Raw genomic sequence first — 16,871 nt, 5'->3', positions numbered from 1 at the left:
CTAATGAATAAAGCTTTCGATACTTTCTCTATGGCATAAATTGGTCTATTTTACGTTTTTATTTTATTTTACTATTAGAGGTTAATAATTTATTTGATTAATTTTTTCACGGATTACTTTGAGTAAGTTGAAGACATAAGTGAGGTATGCTCAATTATGGTGGAACCACATGAGTATCTTAGATGCGCGAGACAGAAAGCTCGTTAGTGCAGCTATGTGGAGAAATGGAATGGCCCTAAATCGACACTCTTTTTTCTTTAATAAACAAATATTATTCAAAATATATTATTTTCTCATTTAATTAAGATATAATTATTTTTACTTAATTCAACAATTTAGAAAATAATTATATTATGAAATTGGAATTTTTTTAATAATATAATTATAAAAGAAAGGAATATATAATGTAACCATAAAATAATTATTTAAAGATAAGGGAAGAGGGAATGAAGTAGGTCGATAGCTAGCAGCCTAGCACTCCCTTAATAATATTTATAAAAATAAAATAAAATAAAAACCCCTCAAGATTCAATTATACAAATTCCACCCAAGCCCCAATAATTGGAAATTTAACCAAACATTAAAAAAAAAAAAAAAAAAAAAAAAAAAAAAAAAAAAAAAAAAAAAAAANTTTTTTAGATCATGATATTCCGCTCTACAAATTATGTATAGTTTCTCCTTTTGTTAATTCAACTGCTGCTGCGAGAACCAGAAGTAATCGGCACCGGCGTCGGCGGCATTCCACAAGCTCTCCGACGTGTCAACGCCACCGTCCGCCGCCATCCACTGGCAACTACTCTGCTCCATCGCCTGAAAATCCAATGTCTCATCGTTGAAGAATCCAGGAGCCGGACTCTGCAACGGCGGCGGAACCACCGGAAAACAACTGAAATTGTTGTAGCAATCCGTCAAATCAGACATGGAGGAGCCGCCTCCACCTCCGCCAGAGCTGGAATTCTCCGACGTATAACTCGGGGTGACTTGTGGAGTACTGACAAAATCACTACCGCTGTTCATCACAGCCGCCGAAGCCGGCCGAGCCACTGATCCGTACGATCGGTTTCCGTCGACGGCGGTGGATGCCGCGGCGGCGGCCTGAATCCGTTCGACGAGACGCGGCATCCAGAGATATCGCATGGTATCCTTGAATTGTTTACTGTTAACGTCGCATTTGAGCTGCTTTGCGTGCTTCTGAACTCGAGTCCTCCAATAGTTCTTTATTTCGTTATCGGTTCGTCCAGGTAATTGCTGGGCAATCTTCGACCATCTGAAAATTAAAAAAATTATATAAAAATTTAAAAATTATTCACACATTTTACAATTTAAATCAATAAAATCAACATCCGTACCGATTTCCCCAACGGCAATGAAGTTCCAGAATCAGGAGCTGTTCTTCGAGTGTAATATTTCCTCGCCGGACGTCCGGCCGGAGATAGTTCAGCCACCGCAATCGGCAGCTTTTTCCGGTACGCTTCAGGCCTGTGAATCAATTTTCCAATTTCAACATCAATAAAAAAAAAAAAAATGCGCGAACGATAAATTCAGAAACAGAGGAATCGGAATAAGTTAGGGTTCCGGCGAGGAATCCGTTACCGGCGCAACGAGCGAGTGAATTCCAGCGGCCGTCGCCGTGATTCGCGATGTAATTGATGAGAGTCATGTCCTCCTCCACCGTCCACGGTCCTCGTCTCAGGTCGCCGTCGTCGTCGCCGCCGTGTAAGTTGCCGTTATCAAACCGTCGCTCTTTATTTCCGTCCATTTTCCGGATGCCGGCGGCAAGTTCGATATAATTTTGGACGGAGATTTTTAGAGAGAGAGAGAGAGAGAGAGGAGAAAGAAGCGCTACGGAGAAGACAGAGAAGAAATGGGGTGATTTTATAGATAGAGAAACTTGTGGGGGTTCAAATGAGAAGAGGAGAAAGTAAAGGGGGGAAAGCCGCAATAAAAGAGTTTAATTAAATAATCGCTTAATTACACTTAATCTACCACTTAATCTTCATCATTAATATAGTTAATGCTACTCTTTCCCTCTCGAGTTGTACAATTTGACTATTAAGAGCCATTTTGAAACTTGAGCTTTTTTTTTATTTTAATTTTATTTCATAAAATAAATTAATTTCTTTATTTAATAATATTATTAACCTAAATTCTTTTTTAAAAAATAATTATTTATTGTTATTACTAGAATAATAATTTTTTGTAATTTTATTTTCATTATTTAAAAATAAAATAATTTTTAATTTTGTTTATGTTTTACTGATCACATTAACTTTAAAAAAAATCATAATAATTTCCTTAATCGAACATTTTTAGTGTTTAATTTCTCTAAAATTAAATATTAAATAATTTATAATTACTGAAATTAATTTCTGTACAAAATTTGTTTTATAAATAAATCATGGGTCCCAATTTGTCCAAAATTAATTTATATTTAAATAATTTTTTATTACAACACAAGCTAAAGAGAATAACGTGAATGTTTATAAAATTAATTTATTTATAAATTCCATTAGAATATGCTTAAAATATTAAAAAATTAAATTTGCAATCATAGAATGTCATTTTCAAGAGCATCATCGTATAAATATATTTATAAATACCATTAATTAATTACCATTTTGTAATCTAAGAATATGTTCGAAAATAAAGACCATATAATATCTATAAAATCATTATTAAATTCATGGTATAATTTAAACCATTTTTTAATCTATTTTCAGATATTGTTTGAATTAATTAACCAAAATATGATGCGTGTAAGAATAAAATGGGACGTAGAGAAAATATAGAATGATTGTTCACATGATTCGAGAATATGATCAAACTGGACTATGTTAAAATTTATTTTTCGATTTGGGTTGGGTTTACGGTTGATATATTTTTTGTCAGGTCAACTTAACCAACTCGAAAATAGGATTACAACCCTACCTTGTGTTGTGACTTGTAAATGTTTGATATTTAAATTTTATGAAATTTTTGTTAGATAACATGTATGGTGAATAATTAATATATATATATATATATATATATATATATATATATGTGTCACAGTCACGATAGTCCAAAGCTTGTTGCCTATGGCCACATGACAGATGTCCTAATCTTGCTTTGTCCGAATTGGTTGGCAGAGACATTAACCAATTGAGTGAGGGAGGATGTCATGGTCATGTATGTCTAAGGCGTGTTGTCTATGACTGCATGACAGATATCACTGTCGTGCTTGTCCAGGACGTGTTGTCTATGGTTGCATGCCCATTCAAAACCCCTTTTACATGCTTTCATCCTGGATAGGTTTTTACCATTTCATATTGGGTCAATGTGGGGTGTATCACCATTCACCAAAATCATGTTTACACCCACAAGGGCTAAAATGCCCCTACTGACAATTCAATCTAACCCAACTTGAAAATGCAGGGTTGGATTGCGTTCGACTATAAATTTTATTTAAGTTGTTCGGGCCACCAATCTAATTAACGTGAAACTTGAGGTTGATGCAAAATATTAATAAAAGGGATAGAATTGGGATTTTGAAAATTGAAAGGTAAAGCCGGGTTTTCAGGATAAATGGGTTTGACTAATTCAAAGAAAATTAGATTTTTGGGGTTTTTTTTTTTTTTTTTTTTTTAATTTTTATTTATTTATTTTTCCCTTCCCAATAACTCATCTGAAGCGTCTTTGACCCAAACACGTCATTGTTTTGTTAACTTAAAATTATTATTATTATTATTCTTATTTTCTTTTTGACCCTTAAACGCATGCGTTTCGGAATTAATATTTTTAATCTCTCTTTTTCGCAGTCTTTGACCATTATACCCTCAAAGGTCTTTAAAAATTAATTAAAATTAAATAATTTAATCGTATGAGAAATTCTCATACGTAACTATGTTGGTTTCAAACTCTACGCACTTTATACAATTTAAATTATTAAATATTAAAATTAATATAAATTTTAAAGTACAATTAATTTGTGTTTTTATTAAGCTTATTTTTCTTGTCGGGGACAGCCCACGTGTCAACTGTACTCACGAACGCCACTTCATAGGATTACCCAAATTGGAAGGGCCTGCTGACGTGGACCAGGAAGCCGTTAGTTTATAATAAAATGCAAGAGGTGGATGCTGATGTGGCAGCATGATGTGTCCAATCACTTCCACCGTATTTGAATATGCTGATAATAAAGCAAGTTGAATTTTCTAGATGGCGTCCGTTGGTCGATCAGTTCCCATTATACAAATAATTTCATTCAAATCTCAATTAATTTTAATACATAAAATTATATTTAATCGAAAAATGTCGAATTTATTTTAAAATATTTTTACAAAAACTATCGATTCGATCGTAATCAAATAAAGAATATCGACAATATTCGATAAATATATTTAAAATAAAAAAAAAAAAGGAAAATTTGGTAGAAGCTAAAGTGGTGATGACGTCACAGATGATGTAAAGAATTTTATTTGATGAGAAATATAAGTCATTTCTTGAAAGGACAAGCATTTAACATGGAAGTCCAGATTCAGTGGCTCTCGTCTTTCTTTTGTTTTCATGTTGTAGTTGATAGTTTTCATCGAGAATGCAGCTCAATTGTAAAATTGTAAGACCGACGATGATACATAACGAGTTAAAGTGGATAATATTTGCTAGTAATGAGCTTGAACTGTTATAAATGATATCTGAGCCACACATCATGTAGTGTACCAGCGAGAACGCTGACCCCAAAAAGGTGAATTGTGAGATCTCATATCGATTGAAAAGAGGAATAAATTGTGAGATCTCACATCGTGAAACTAACGGTAATATGTAACGAGCCAAAACAGATACTATATATTGGCAGTGGACTTTAGGTGTATAAGTGGTTTTTAGAATAACTCTTGGTTTATTTTATTTATTTATAAATTATAAAACGTGTGTTTTAAAAATATTTACCATTAATTAAATTAAATTAATGTGTTATGATTGAGCAACAAAATTAATATGATTGACGTGATTGGCATATTTAATCACCCTAATTTTTTTTTTACCAAAATGCCCATCTAATTTTATTTCTTTAAAAAATAATTTTATTTCTTCCATTATGATTTTTTTAATATTAAAAAAAAAAACAAATGCAATTTAAAACTTTGATTGAAATAAGAGAAATATGGGTGTTTTTTTCTCTTCAAAATAATTTTTGAAATTTTATAATATTTTTTAAAAATATTTTTAATTTTGTTAAAAAAAAAAGCATAAAAGGTCAAAATATACAAAGGGTAGTTTGGTAAAACTTTGGAATAATAATCCAAAAATTTGTAATGTTATATTTTAAAAATAAATATTAATTTTAAATGTATGGTTGATTTTTTTTATACGATTATTAATGATTACCTAAAATATCTTTAAAAATTAATTATATATTTAAAATCCATCGATTCTTCTCATATATATATATATATATATATTTTAATTTTTTAATTTATATAATAATCCAAAACAATTTGATTAAAAGATGTTAGGTTTAGATAAAGGATTGCATAACACCACAAAGTTCATTATCAAATGGGTTTGAAAATTAGTGAAATTATTTGTAAAATTATTCCATTTTTGGGGGCAAAATGGTCATTTTAAATGATCATTTTAGGGCCTTAAACTCCTCTATTTTCAAACCCTACGCCTACCTATTCCCAGTTAAATGCACCTAAAGTCAATGCTTTTTTTTTTATAAATAATTATATAATTAATTATAAGCTAAGATCCCAACCCTCCAATAAAACATTAATTGCAATATTAAAAACCGATACTTAATTCATTCACTGTTTGTCATATCAACCTTATATTAAAAAAAAATAAGATGGTTTATAATAATACCAATGGCACGTGACCAAAATACTAAGCTACCAGGCCTATCAAGATATAAAGCTGAAAATGACTCAAGCGATTAAAAAAATTTCCATAATCAAAGGACTTCGACAACGCACCCGGGATAATTGTATGGTTTTTTAAGGAAGTATTGTATGATTGTCTCTCGTCTATATATAGCACTGTCAAATGTGGTAATACACGTCTAAAGTTATTATAAGATAGATTTAATTTTTTTAACAAAAAAAATAATATTATATTTTTAAGTGAAACATCAGAACATTTGACGTCTTGATTGAAATTTATTACAGATCTGAAATAAAGTAAAAAAATTTACTAACTTACTTAATCCTATTTAAAATCGCCTGAAATTAATTAATTTTTTTTTTTACATCACATTTAAGTAAATAATAAGATAATTGTTTGTAAATTATTTCACTTTTAATTAATTAATTTCATTTTTGGGAAAGTGGGTTTATTTAAATTACCCAAAAATGGAATGAAATGACTTCGAAGATAAGAAAAATTGACATACATTGTCTAAATTTTATGCATTTAAGTGTCATATCACCATTATTTCGATCCTAACTAAAAAATAATATATATAATTAAAATTAAATATTATGTTAAAAATATTATAATTTAATCGACTTGATTTTAGTTGGATCTCGACCATTTTGAGACGTTCTAGAAACGTTTTCGACTCAATGAAGTCAGAAAATATTAGTATAACTAATGTTTTGAACCATTTATAATATTTAGCACGGTGTATTTTAAGAAAATTAAGTGACGGATGTAACATGCTCATGTTATATCATATGAGACACCGTGATGTAACATGAATAAATTACCACAAATACATATATGTTTACTTATGTTATTAGAAGTAAAGAAGTATTACGTGCATGTTGTATATAACACGAGTATGTATTACTTCTCTAGTATATTACTGACGGACGCGTAGATTATAACATTACACGAGGTCATGTCTAGGAAGTATGTACACGAGTCTAACTAGGAGGTTCATACGCCTCGAACAATAGAGTATAGTTTAGCTGTAATTGACGTGTACTTATTTTCTCAAGTTGTAAAGGTCAAATATTTCTGTTTCTGTCGATGCTTCAAAAATAATAATAATTAATTTGATGATTTTAATGTAAATAAAATATTTGGATAAGAACAAACGCTAAAAAAAATATATAATAATAATAATAATAATTTAAAACCATAATTAAATAAATAAATATAATGAAGGTTCACACGTAATTATTATTTTTCTCGCTTAATGTCTGCCCGCTGCCTGCCCGTTCACTCACAATTTGTAATTTTATGATTGTCCCCTTGTCTCCCATTCATAATAATTTATGTTTTAAATTATCCTTTGTCTTTCCATCATCAAATTTTGAACCATCTTTCAAACATGTTTCTTTGTCTTCTTAATGTTTTTTTTTTTTTTTAATCCACTCCGTCTCGTTTGCGAGAATTATGGCTTTGATTAGTTGTTAGTTCGGGGTGAAACTAGAATCGTGATGATGTGTCTAATATTGTAGCTTTGTTTCGATAATCATAATACGATTATCGGGTTTTGACCTGATTGTAGTGGTTAGTTGCTGTATGATGACTCCTTCTAAGCATACGATTTTTAGTTTATGCTCTTTTATTATGATTTCATTCGGGTCATAATTCTTTTGATTAGTTGTTAGTTCAAGGTAAAACTGGAATCGCGAATTGAATTTCCCTTTGATGATGTGTCTAATATTGTAGCTTTGTTTCCATAATCATAATACGATTATCGGGTTTTGACCTGATTGTAGTGGTTAGTTGCTGTATGGCGACTCCTTCTAAGCATACGATTTTTAGTTTAAGCTCTTTTACTAGGATTTCATATGAGTCGTAATTCTTTTATAAATGAATAACACAGATATTAGTTTAATTAAAATGCGTATTCGTGTGAGGTTTTTTTACTCTCGTTTTATTGCTCTCTTGTTCTTTCACTTTCTCGAGATTTTTTCTACATTGGTCATTAAATCAACTAACAAATATTTTATTTTGTATATAATTTCTCTTGGGACCTTAAAAGAACGGCAGACCCTCCACAATAGAACTTCCGGGGTGAAATATTGAATTTCGGTGGAGATCGTCCCAGTCTTGATGATGCAAGGTATATGACCCAACCCAATTTAGCTATGACTTGCTCAAGAAATTAGATTAACCATTTTTTATATTTAAAATTTAAATTAAAATAAAAGGCCAGGCTCAGGCCCAAAATAAAGAAGGGCCCAGGCCCAAAAGAAGGGCCCAAATGCTTTATCGGCCCAAATACTTCATGCTGATTTTTCATGGCTTTATTTATAAAAGAATTATTGAATAAAAAGATTCGATATATTTTTATTAATTCGGTCTTATTTTATTTAGGAAAAAGAAAAATAAAAGACGAGGGAAGGCTCTGTTGGGGTTTCTTTTGATCGACTTCCAATTCAACCATGGCTATGGCGAGCTTTGCACGACGGAAGGCCTTCTTCTTCTCCAGAAATGCTTCCCATTCATCTTCAATGGATGTTCTCAAGTTCACCTTCTCCAGGTGCTTCGCTTCATCGGGATCTGATGAGAATGACGTAGTTATCATCGGCGGCGGCCCTGGAGGCTATGTTGCGGCTATCAAGGCTGCTCAGCTTGGCCTCAAGACCACCTGCATCGAGAAGCGTGGGACTCTTGGTGGTACTTGTCTCAATGTCGGTTGCATACCGTCCAAGGTGATTTGCTTGCTTTCGAGATTTTTTTTTTTTTTTTTTTTTTTTGCTCAACTCTTTCCTCTCTCTTTGCGTCTTCTCTCTGTAGTGATGTTGAAATTTTCGGTTCGCCATTAGATGTGGTGTTGGAGTGATCTCTTATTGTTTGTTCAGGTCTGTCTTTAACAATGTTGTTTTGTCAACTGACCTAATATGATTGCTGGATTGCTGAGAATCTCAGTTTTTTCTTCACCATGGTTGGATTTCAGATTTGAACTTCTGCGGTGCAGTATAATCGACTATTTTTCCTCAAGGAAATCTGATGCAACTTTTTTCCTAACCAAGGGCAAAGAAATGATTGAATTTCTCGTGTGTTTTATGGTATTGACTGATTGAACTTTGCTATGAAATTTATGGAGTTTTGAATCAAATAATGTTGATTACCCGTTAATGGCTTCTCGTATTGCTCACCGCTAACAACTCCTGTTGCTTCAATGTTTTGATCATAAGATGCTAGTTCAAGCCTCTTACATATGGATTTCTGTTTGTTTGAATAATTTCAGGCTCTTCTTCATTCCTCTCACATGTATCATGAAGCTAAACATGCATTTGCAAACCATGGCGTGAAGTTTTCTTCTGTTGAGGTTGATTTGCCTGCCATGATGGCACAGAAAGATACAGCAGTTGCTAATCTGACGCGGGGTATTGAAGGCTTGTTTAAGAAGAATAAAGTGAACTATGTCAAAGGTTATGGAAAGCTAATCTCCCCTTCTGAAGTTTCTGTTGACACGATCGACGGGGGAAACACGATTGTGAAAGGAAAGAACATTATAATTGCTACTGGTTCTGATGTCAAGTCCTTGCCTGGGATCACCATTGATGAGAAGAGAATTATTTCATCTACTGGAGCTTTAGCTTTGTCTGAAATTCCCAAAAAGCTTGTAGTCATTGGCGCTGGCTACATTGGCCTAGAGATGGGTTCGGTGTGGGGACGACTTGGCTCCGAGATAACTGTTGTTGAGTTTGCTCCTGATATTGTCCCCACCATGGATGCAGAAGTTCGCAAGCAATTCCAGCGCTCTCTAGAGAAGCAAGGAATGAAATTCATGCTCAAAACTAAGGTGGTAGGAGTTGACACATCCGGAGATGGTGTAAAGCTGACCCTTGAGCCAGCAGCCGGTGGAGACCGAACCACTCTCGAGGCTGATGTTGTTCTTGTGTCTGCTGGTAGAACTCCGTTCACTTCTGGACTTGGACTCGAGAAGGTAGGAGTGGAAACGGATAAGATAGGTCGAATTTTAGTAAATGATAGATTTGCCACAAATGTGCCTGGAATCTATGCTATTGGGGACATAATTCCTGGGCCGATGTTAGCTCATAAAGCCGAAGAAGACGGTGTTGCTTGCGTAGAGTTTTTGGCTGGTAAGACAGGTCATGTGGACTATGACAAGGTCCCTGGTGTTGTATATACACACCCTGAGGTCGCCTCTGTCGGGAAGACGGAGGAGCAGGTGAAGGCACTCGGGGTTGCTTATCGTGTCGGGAAGTTCCCATTCTTGGCAAATAGTCGAGCCAAGGCAATTGATGATGCTGAAGGTATTGTGAAGATATTGGCTGAAAAGGAAACAGACAAGATATTAGGAGTGCATATAATGGCTCCCAATGCAGGGGAGCTGATCCACGAGGCAGCCATCGCTTTACAATATGACGCTTCAAGTGAGGACATAGCCCGCGTTTGCCATGCGCATCCCACAATGAGCGAGGCACTGAAGGAGGCTGCTATGGCAACATACGACAAGCCAATTCATATATAAGCCAATTCAAGCGTTCTTCCATTTTTTTTCCTTATCACTCTCTTCATTGAAGGGTTCGAAGTGTTTCGAATACAGATTTGCTGTTTTTCAGCTTACATTTTGGAATGGTTACAATAATGTTGTACTTTTTATACCCGAGTTTCAAATAACATGAAATGCTTAAGTTGCGAAACGCGAATTAGAACACAATGATTAGAAACCCAAGCAATCACTTTGATAACCAAGCAACAGAACAGTGTATACAAATAAATTGATAATAACAAAGCCTTCAAGTAGAACCATCATCTAAGATTATGGTGGAAAAAGGGCTTACATTTATTTATGCCACAAGACAGTATAAAGCAGCCATAATTTTAGGCTCCAAATTAGCTATGAATTATGGTCGCTTTGTAGTCGATGACGACAACTTTGTCCAAGGATGCAAGGAACAAATTTGCGAATTCCACATGCGCTGGATGAGATACGTATTCTGCTATGCCTTCTGTACTCTCAAATGTGGATTCAAAGACGTGAGTGAAACCTTGGTGTAGATTTTCAATGCTAACATCCTTGCCGCTGTCATGTAGAAGATAAAAGAAATGCTGAAGGTCATTGATGAACATCAAAGCTAAACTTATATGTATGCAAGTAGATAAACAAATGCATAAAGTTTCAATATACTATTGACGAACATAAGGAAAGCACTGTTTCGGTGCGGGCCGCAAGAGCGGTATCAAATCGAGGCAAACTCTGAATACTAGATATGATCTCAAAATAACATGGGTTAAGGTCAACCAGTGAGACGATAGGGGATAAGCTTCATCATCGAGAGGGAAACGGTCCGGATCACCAGCTAAGCTTCATCATCGAGAGGGAAACAGTCCGAATCACCAGTTAAGACCCCTAAATGACCGCTCAGTGATAAAGGAGGCAGGGGTGCAGAGACAACGCATGAAAATTTTGTGTATGGGACCATTCAAAGAAAGAAAAAAAAGAAGAAACAATACAAAACAACAAATACCACATAAAAATTTAGCCATGACTATAAGCATCGAAAGAACAAATAATTTTCAATATCTTCAAAAACTTGGAGAGCTTGCACACAAAAACCATAATGCTATTATGAATATTGAAATCATCCCTCAAAAGTTTGTTATCTTAATAGAAAGACCAACTTATTTATTCTAAAAGTAAATCCTATGTGAAAGAATGCAACAGATGAAAACATACAGCAAAAATAACATTTTCTATTCAATCTTTTTTTATTTTCATGTAATGTTTGGGTAAATAGAAAATTAGCATTGGATTATTGAATTGTCGTAAGTATCGCTATATTTTACTTGTAGTTGAGTTATGTTCATGGATTCCTAAATCATAATATCTATCTTAATCCCAAGTGTTCCAATATTCTTTTTTTTTTTTTTTTTAATCATCTTTGAAAGATATAACTATATAAACATATTTCACTAGATTTTGCTAAAAAATAGAGTTGTTCTCAAACCATTCTACAAACAAACTCCAAGGTTTACAAAGAATTGGCTTTTGATTAGAGAACTTGGCTTTGCATAGAGAAATTGGCTTTTGATTGGCGACTTAATATCTCGGTGGGTACATGAAAAGACTAGAGGAAAAGTCACTAGAAGAATGAGACATTTCAACAATTTCATAAGAAGAATGACTTCAATATCTCTCGGTGGGCAGATGGATAACTTGCGGAACGATAGAACGCTTTTGGAGTGAAAAAAAAAAAAAAAAAAAGCTTGCATGGTGGATTTTAGGTAGTATGTAAAAGTAGATCCACATCAGAGAGCTTTTTTCTTTTTTCACGATCTAAATGAAAATTGGTCACGGCTTCAAACGAAACTTGATCACAATGAATGATCGGCACTGATAAAGGCTTCACTGATTGAATTAGGGTTTAGTTCTATTCACTGATACCATGTTACAAGTCTAAATTAGGCTGTTGTTTTTTTATTATTAATTTTCAGAGAAGTACGTGTCTCTTTATAGGGAAATATCGACTAAATCTAAATTGATAGGTAATCTAAATTCACTAGATACTAGGTAATCTAAATATCCTACAACCACATATATAGAAAGATTATTCAAAAACTATCGGTAGAAAGGTGAACCACACCTTGTTCGATGGAATATCATAAATCTCCTAACAGAAAAAAGAGGACTCTGGTCTATTTTCAATAAAGAAAAACAAAACTCCCCTCGCAAAATGAATATGGAGATATCATCGCAAGGAAAACCCTTTGTGGAGAAAACTTATAAAGGATAAATACACTCCTACATCATATAAAAATCGACCACCTCTATCTTCTGCAAAGAGGTCATGGAAGTACATAAAAAAAAATATCAAAACCTCATCACCAACTGAATTCTCCATAGGGTGGGTAATGGACGAGGCACATCATTTTGGACTAACCCATGGATTGAAAACACCACGCTAACCCAATAGTATCCACTTTTATATAGTTTCTCTCATAGCAAAAGAGTCACGACCAAAGGAACGTGAAATGACGTCAACAAATTCTAGAAACTAAAGCTTGATAGAAATCTAAAGGATAATGAAGTTACGAAATGGGCAGAATTGAGTCTCGACCTTGTCCCAGCCGTATTGTTAAATGAAGCAAACTCATTAACATGGCTTCCTTGCTAATGGAGTCTTCTCTACAAAATCTTTGATGATAGACATAGAGAAAAAAAGTCGAAGCAATAAATCCCACGTATGAATAGTAAATCACCCTAAAAAGGTAAAGTTTTTTCTTGGGAGAATAGTGCATGAATGCTGTTGGTGCATAAAGCCATGAGTGAGTTAACTTCGCCACTTCATTCTCTCGTCTTACTTTCTAGATTTACCAAACTTTGAAAGTATGTGGTAGATGGAGAGGAAAGGAATGAGAATAAAGATTTCTGTCATGCCCCACATCAGCTGGCTGTAGATTCAGCCATAGAGACTAACTATAGTGTGCTAAAATTTGTTCAGAAACCAATGAATCTAGAATAATAACTATAATGGCCCACATCCAGTTCGCATCATTTACTCAGCGCTTCAGGAATCTAGAATCTGGACCTAAAATTAGGGATGCAAAAACCCCAACCCAATCAACCTATCCATCCAAAACTATTCAACTTTCAACATACAATCGTAATCAAGATGACGGCATCTAAGACATCGAAAATGACAAAAACAAAAGCCAGCAAGGGGCGATGCACGAATTAGCAACAATATCTCGAATGATAATTGATGATAAAACGCATTAGAATTGCCGAGTTGAGAAAATTACCACTGGAAAGCCTTCATAGGTTCAATGAGATTGACGAGATTGGCATATCCCTTGATGAGTTGGTCGATTTGTTCCTCTGGGATTCCATCTTTGAATTTCGCCAGCAAAATGTGCTTCACAATGCCTTTCGGTTCCTCCATCACTTCAAACCAGTTAGGGCACTTTCCGAGAAAAGAAAACAATGGATTAAAGTCTAAGAGTACAAGTTATTAAGCAATAGGACTTTTGAATTAAACATAAATTAAAATTTTAAAACTAGCTTTTCAAAGCAATAAGGGCATTTGGTCTAGTGGTATGATTCTCGCTTAGGGTGCGAGAGGTCCCGAGTTCAATTCTCGGAATGCCCCGCAATTATTATTATTTTTTATTTGTAATGGTTTAATATTTATATTTTAAAGGTTTTAGTAGTCAAAGACTTCAATTATTTGATCCTTCATAGTTTGGTCCCTTTCCCGACATATATTGTAATTATTGGCCTTGAGCTTTTTAATCTTCCATAACTATCATAGGGTCCCGCTTTATTGTTTATAATATATTATAGCTAAAATGTAGCAATACGTGCAAATGTGAGTATACGATTACAATCACACTTTGCGATAGTGAGATAACGATTGTGGGACACTCGTTCTAACCCATCAAACACTTGCCAGACAAAGTTACTATTTTTTTAATCTTGGTAAAAATTAGTTTGTAATTTTAGAAGAAATAAAAAGGATTAATTTTGAATTTAATTAATTAATTAATTAAGTTTTTAAAGGAGAAATAAGGAAAGGGAAATGAGAAGGTAACCAAAATTTACCATTCCAAGAAGACTTCTCATGTGGGTGCACAAATTTCGGGTAATAAGGAAATGAAGAAAACTTTATGCAGGCAAGAGAGAGATCGGTAACATCTGGACCGTCCGAAATCTCATTTGCTTCAACCGACGGTCACGATCGAGTTTGACCGGCAACTATAAAGCTCGAGAACTGTCCTTAATTTCACATTTGTTTTTAGTTATAAAAGGAAACCGCCCGCATATTCTGCTCTCTCTGTTCGCGGGTGATACATACAAGGGCTTCGAATTCGTGTTCGTACTATCTCTGTAAATCTAGCGCCATTCAATGGTGTTATTCGGATGCCAATCGTCGCTTGCTCGTCGTTGATTGGGAATTAAGAGGGGAACAAGCTCGTTGCAATAAGGATTTATTCCCGTTTCCATCATGTTCGAAGCTCACGTAAGGCTTTTGATCGGGTTTTTTTTTTCTCTTCTTTTTCAGTCTATTAGATTACACATTAGCTGAGTTCGATATTGAACATAAACTGGTTTTATCTCTCTTATAGGCGACTTAGATTATACATTTTGGAGAGTTCGATATTGAATGCGTACTATTTGAACTCTTTAGCCTTTTAGGCATGCTTTTCTTTTTGCCATTTTTTAATTGTGTAGTTGATTACTTTCCTATGATCACGATCATATTGGTGCTCCAAGAGTTCTGAATTGCTATACTTTCCCATTTGACGTGAATGGATGGTCTTTATCGAGTATTACATATCGCTATTCAATATTTTGGGTCGGTCGGGGGGTTCTGAAACTGTTATAGTCGCCGTCTATTATATGATCCTGGTCATGTAGGACAAAAGCTGCCTCTTAAGTTATTGGACGTGGTAGGAGGTGTCGCAATGCCTGTGAGGACGAGATTGCCAGGAAAAAACGGAAGGTTAACTGATAAACAAATGGGTTGGTCCATTTTTCTTTGGGTGAAGAAAACCAACGTTTAATTCATTGTTAATTACTAAACTTGCCACTATACATCAACAATGTACTGCTTGTCTTTATTGTCTATTTTTGATATAGTCTGATCTAAACTCTTTGTTCTAGCCACTAGGTTACTGACGTGGTTTTTATAATTATTATGCCTTGCTATCAATGTTTTATATAATGTTCTCATGCTTCAGCTGTTGCCACAATTTTTCTTTGTAGGTTTTGCATTTGATTAGAAAATATTTGGGGGAATATGTCCAAGGACTCTCGTTAGAGGCTTTAAGAATAAGTGTCTGGAAAGGTTTGTTGACCAATTGTTCACTTATTAACATGCTTGGTTTTGTTATGCCAAAGCATCTATCATTTGTATTATTTGTTTTTTTTTTGGATAAGAAACATTGAGCATCTATTATTTGCCAGTAAATGAATGACCAGAAAGTTCATATGACAATGCGAAAAATATTTTATAGCTTCGTAATCAGAATTTTTGCTCATTTGCATGATAAAATGATGTATTTTTAAATACACGAGCACATTTGTATTTTTTTAAAAATGGTACATCATGTGGTTCTTTAACGTGACACATGAAATGTTGTGACTTGTTATCTATTTTGCAGTTTGTTATTTTTGTACATTTGAAACGAGCTGCTAAGTCTCATGCTATTTTTGTATCACCTCATTTCATAAATGATAATACATCACTTGGCTGTGTGTCTTCTGTTTGAAGCATTCCTTAAATTGTTCTTTAGGTGATGTTGTCCTCAAAGATTTGAAGTTAAAGACCGAGGCACTCAATTCACTAAGGCTTCCAGTCACCGTTAAAGCTGGCTTTGTTGGTACAGTAACATTAAAGGTAGAGAATATTGTTTCAAGGTGTTGGTTAGACGGTTTACGAGTTTTTAATCCCTTCGTTGTTTTAGTCTGTTGCCAATGATGAAAAAAAAGCCTTTTTTTATTCTTTTTATTCACTTACCTAGATGATTTGCTGGATATGTCTTTCTTAACCTTTTGCACTATTTAGTTGATTTAAAACACATGCATTTGAAATAAACATTTGATAAAAATGATGGACAAGAGTATTTTTGTGGACTTCGGTTCATTTGTCTCTATGTACACACAAGTAGTGTGAAAATGTGGAATTTTTTTCAAGCATTCTTCCTTACGTTCTCTTAAAATTTATTTTGTGACATTTCAATTAAGAACTGCGGAAAGTTCTCTGCAAAATTCTTGAAGTTATTCTTTTCATTTCCCATAAATTTTGGGTCTTATTTTTGGGGGTGGGGGTGTGCAATTTTGGGTTAATTATGTCGCTAAAAATTGGAGATTTACTTCTTGATTTTGTAATAGCTTTTGGAGTATGTTGAAAAGATATCCAAAAAATCTAACCCAAGCCCATCTTAGCAAATTGACTAACCTATTTCAAGCTTCATCACTACTTTTAAGAAGAAGACCCATCATCCATGGGAGGGGAATG

General features: G+C 34.0%; 4 protein-coding genes and 1 non-coding gene across 7 annotated transcripts in view; 3 read left to right on the top strand and 2 right to left on the bottom strand.

Annotated features, from left to right (window-relative positions):
• Positions 1–631: 631 nt before the first annotated feature.
• On the bottom strand, positions 632–1,789 carry LOC111790771 (transcription factor MYB78-like). The gene is made up of 3 exons (XM_023671825.1): positions 1,594–1,789; positions 1,350–1,479; positions 632–1,267 (listed from the first exon to the last, which is right to left on the bottom strand). The coding sequence occupies exons 1-3, from the start codon at positions 1,757–1,759 to the stop codon at positions 685–687; spliced, it is 879 nt and encodes a 292-aa protein (XP_023527593.1). The 5' UTR covers positions 1,760–1,789; the 3' UTR covers positions 632–684.
• A 6,456-nt stretch (positions 1,790–8,245) lies between these two features.
• LOC111790770 (leghemoglobin reductase) lies at positions 8,246–10,511 on the top strand. Of its 3 annotated transcripts, XM_023671824.1 has the most exons (3): positions 8,640–8,738; positions 8,834–8,945; positions 9,128–10,511. In XM_023671824.1, the coding sequence occupies exons 2-3, from the start codon at positions 8,919–8,921 to the stop codon at positions 10,376–10,378; spliced, it is 1,278 nt and encodes a 425-aa protein (XP_023527592.1). In that variant the 5' UTR covers positions 8,640–8,738; positions 8,834–8,918; the 3' UTR covers positions 10,379–10,511. The 3 variants fall into 3 exon arrangements, with proteins under 3 accessions (XP_023527590.1, XP_023527592.1, XP_023527591.1); XM_023671822.1 differs by lacking the exons at positions 8,640–8,738; positions 8,834–8,945 and adding an exon at positions 8,246–8,588; XM_023671823.1 differs by having other exon boundaries at positions 8,647–8,945.
• A 59-nt stretch (positions 10,512–10,570) lies between these two features.
• Positions 10,571–13,841, bottom strand: LOC111790772 (stress-response A/B barrel domain-containing protein HS1). The gene is made up of 2 exons (XM_023671826.1): positions 13,654–13,841; positions 10,571–10,933 (listed from the first exon to the last, which is right to left on the bottom strand). Exons 1-2 carry the CDS (start codon positions 13,791–13,793, stop codon positions 10,744–10,746), a joined length of 330 nt encoding a protein of 109 aa, XP_023527594.1. The 5' UTR covers positions 13,794–13,841; the 3' UTR covers positions 10,571–10,743.
• An 87-nt stretch (positions 13,842–13,928) lies between these two features.
• On the top strand, positions 13,929–14,000 carry TRNAP-AGG. The gene has a single exon. It is a non-coding gene; the product is annotated as a tRNA-Pro (tRNA).
• A 662-nt stretch (positions 14,001–14,662) lies between these two features.
• Positions 14,663–16,871, top strand: part of LOC111790806 — a 67,844-nt gene continuing 65,635 nt past the window's right edge. The window contains exons 1-3 of the mRNA XM_023671868.1: positions 14,663–14,870; positions 15,617–15,698; positions 16,147–16,250. Coding sequence (XP_023527636.1) covers positions 14,856–14,870; positions 15,617–15,698; positions 16,147–16,250 — 201 coding nt within the window. The 5' untranslated portion in view covers positions 14,663–14,855. The remainder of the gene's footprint in view (positions 14,871–15,616; positions 15,699–16,146; positions 16,251–16,871) is intronic.

Source organism: Cucurbita pepo, chromosome LG03 (genome assembly GCF_002806865.2).
Source record: "Cucurbita pepo subsp. pepo cultivar mu-cu-16 chromosome LG03, ASM280686v2, whole genome shotgun sequence".
NCBI lineage: Eukaryota > Viridiplantae > Streptophyta > Magnoliopsida > Cucurbitales > Cucurbitaceae > Cucurbita > Cucurbita pepo.
This window is presented reverse-complemented; position numbering and strand designations above follow the sequence as displayed.